The sequence below is a fragment of the Galeopterus variegatus genome, unplaced genomic scaffold, assembly GCF_000696425.1.
Source record: "Galeopterus variegatus unplaced genomic scaffold, G_variegatus-3.0.2 Scaffold5363, whole genome shotgun sequence".
Classification (NCBI taxonomy): domain Eukaryota; kingdom Metazoa; phylum Chordata; class Mammalia; order Dermoptera; family Cynocephalidae; genus Galeopterus; species Galeopterus variegatus.
In genome coordinates this window covers 195,975-198,143 of record NW_007731474.1, presented here as the reverse complement: position 1 = coordinate 198,143, position 2,169 = coordinate 195,975, and the positions used below count along the sequence as shown (strand labels likewise).

The 2,169-nt window shown below is 44.3% G+C and overlaps 1 protein-coding gene across 1 annotated transcript; it reads right to left on the bottom strand.

Moving 5' to 3' along the window:
- Positions 1–712: 712 nt before the first annotated feature.
- LOC103604730 (olfactory receptor 1J4-like) lies at positions 713–1,654 on the bottom strand. Its single transcript, XM_008589302.1, has one exon. It carries the CDS (start codon positions 1,652–1,654, stop codon positions 713–715), a length of 942 nt encoding a protein of 313 aa, XP_008587524.1.
- Positions 1,655–2,169: the final 515 nt, after the last annotated feature.

Genomic DNA, 2,169 nt, shown 5'->3' with positions numbered 1-2,169 from the left:
GAAACAACTGTCATTTTCCAAACTAAAAGGAAAAAAGTATATACTATCCCACCAAGAAAAGCCCCGTAAAGGGGAAAAACTTACTTAGAATTAGGAAATGTGTTGATAGAAGTGATTGCCATATGCATACCTGTTGGATTCTTTGCACCACAAGCACAGTAAAATTAATCAGAAAGATCAAAAGCTTTGCAACTTGTTTAGGTTTTAGGAAGCTGTAAGAAAACACTTTATTAATCAGCTACTGCATTAGGAAGACAAGTATTTTGAACTTCTTTGCTTTGAAAATTAGAAAACATACTCTGTTATTATAGCTCTGGGGGAAAAAGAGAACCTGAACTATCATTCATTTGCATACAACTATTTATGACATTTTAATATGTAAAAAATGTTTTATAAACATTAAAACTAACTCAAATAATGGGACAAAATGTACATTTCACTGTGGGCTATGAAAGCACTATCTCCTATCACATTTGACAGTTTCGATCTTCTTCAACTTGGGAGTCAAGAATGTAAAGAATGAGAACGTAGCTTCTGTGATTATATTCCACACTTCTAATCCCAGGGACCGTAGGGTCCAGAATACAGGAGATACTATTAAAAGAAGGATTATAGGGTGCAAGAAACATGGCTTGCCTCGTAACTACTCATTTTTCAACGAGACATCTCTGACAGGGTCAGTGGCTACGAAAAAAGTGTAAGTAGGAGGTTGTCACTTGGAGAAAAAGATCTCCCTTCTGAGAAGTTTCCCCATAGCTCCCTTCATATCTCTGTTCCTCAGGCTGTAGATGAAGGGGTTCAGCATGGGGGTGACCACTGTGTACATCACTGAAGCAACGATGTCTTTGTCACTAGAGTTGCTTGATGATGGGAAAAAGTACAGTACCATAATTGTCCCATAGAATAGAAAAACCACAGAGAGATGGGAGCCACAGGTGGACAGGGCTTTGCAGATCCCCTTGACTGAGGGAGACCTCAGGATGGTGGCCCCGATGTGGCCATAAGAGACTAAAACACCAATAAATGACAAGATAAGGACCAATCCTCCAGCAGCGAAGATAACAGTCTCATTAAGGGAGGTATCCGAACATGAGAGCTTGAGCAGAGCACGGAGGTCACAGAAGAAGTGGGGAATGGTGTTGTCAGCACAGAAGGACAGCTGAGCTAGGAGGAGGGTGTGGGGCAAGGCACTGGCAGCAGAGAGGAGCCAGGATGCAGCCAACAGAAATATGCACAGCTCCTCCCTCATGATGGTTGTGTAGTGGAGAGGATGGCAGATGGCCACGTACCTGTCATAGGCCATTGCTGTGAGAAGAAGGTTGTCAATACAACCAAAAAATATAAAGAAAAACATCTGTGTTACACACCCTGCATAAGGGATGGATTGATCCTGGGTATGCATGTTTATCAGCATCTTGGGGACAGTGACAGATGAGAAGGAGACGTCAGTGAGGGCCAGGTGGCTGAGGAAGAAGTACATGGGGGTGTGGAGGCGAGAGTCCAGCCTGATGAGCAGGACGATGAGCAGGTTCCCCAGCACCGTGGTCAGGTACATGCCCAGGAACAGGGCGAAGAACACGCCCTGCTGCTCTGGCCTGATGGGGAGCCCCAGGAGGAGGAACTGGGACACGCTGCTCTGGTTCTCAGGCCTCATGCTGCTCTTTCTTCTGGATATAAAAGGATATTGGGAATGTCCCAGATGAAAATGTTGATCATGGCAGAGTAGTGGTAACTACTCTGCACTGAGGGATTCCTGAGAGTGTCACTCGCAGGCTGCTGTCTGAATCCCCACCCTCACTCAGTGGAGCAGGAGTTGTGTAGCCAACAAAATTCCCTTCAATGTAAACCAGGAGAAGCTTATTGATTTATTTTTCTATGGGTAAGACACTGTGCTCTTTCTTAGAGAAAATAGGAGAGAGCAGGTTCCTTCCCTCGAGGAGCTCACATTCTAAGGAGAAGCCTCATCAAGAACTGGTTCAGAGCAGTGAATCTGCAGCCAGATTTCTTGTGGATTCTGACTCTTACTTTCCAGCTGGTCTCGACACCTTTCTCTTTCTAGCCTCATTTTGAATCTCTACAAAATGAGCATAATAAGAGGTCACTACAGCTAACAACAATTTATTGTGTATTTTCCAGCAGCTAGAGGAGAGGATTCTGAATGTTGCCAAC

Coding starts and splice junctions, on each gene's coding strand:
- LOC103604730 (XM_008589302.1), bottom strand. CDS start 1,654: ATGAGGCCTGAGAACCAGAGCAGCGTGTCCCAGTTCCTCCTCCTGGGG.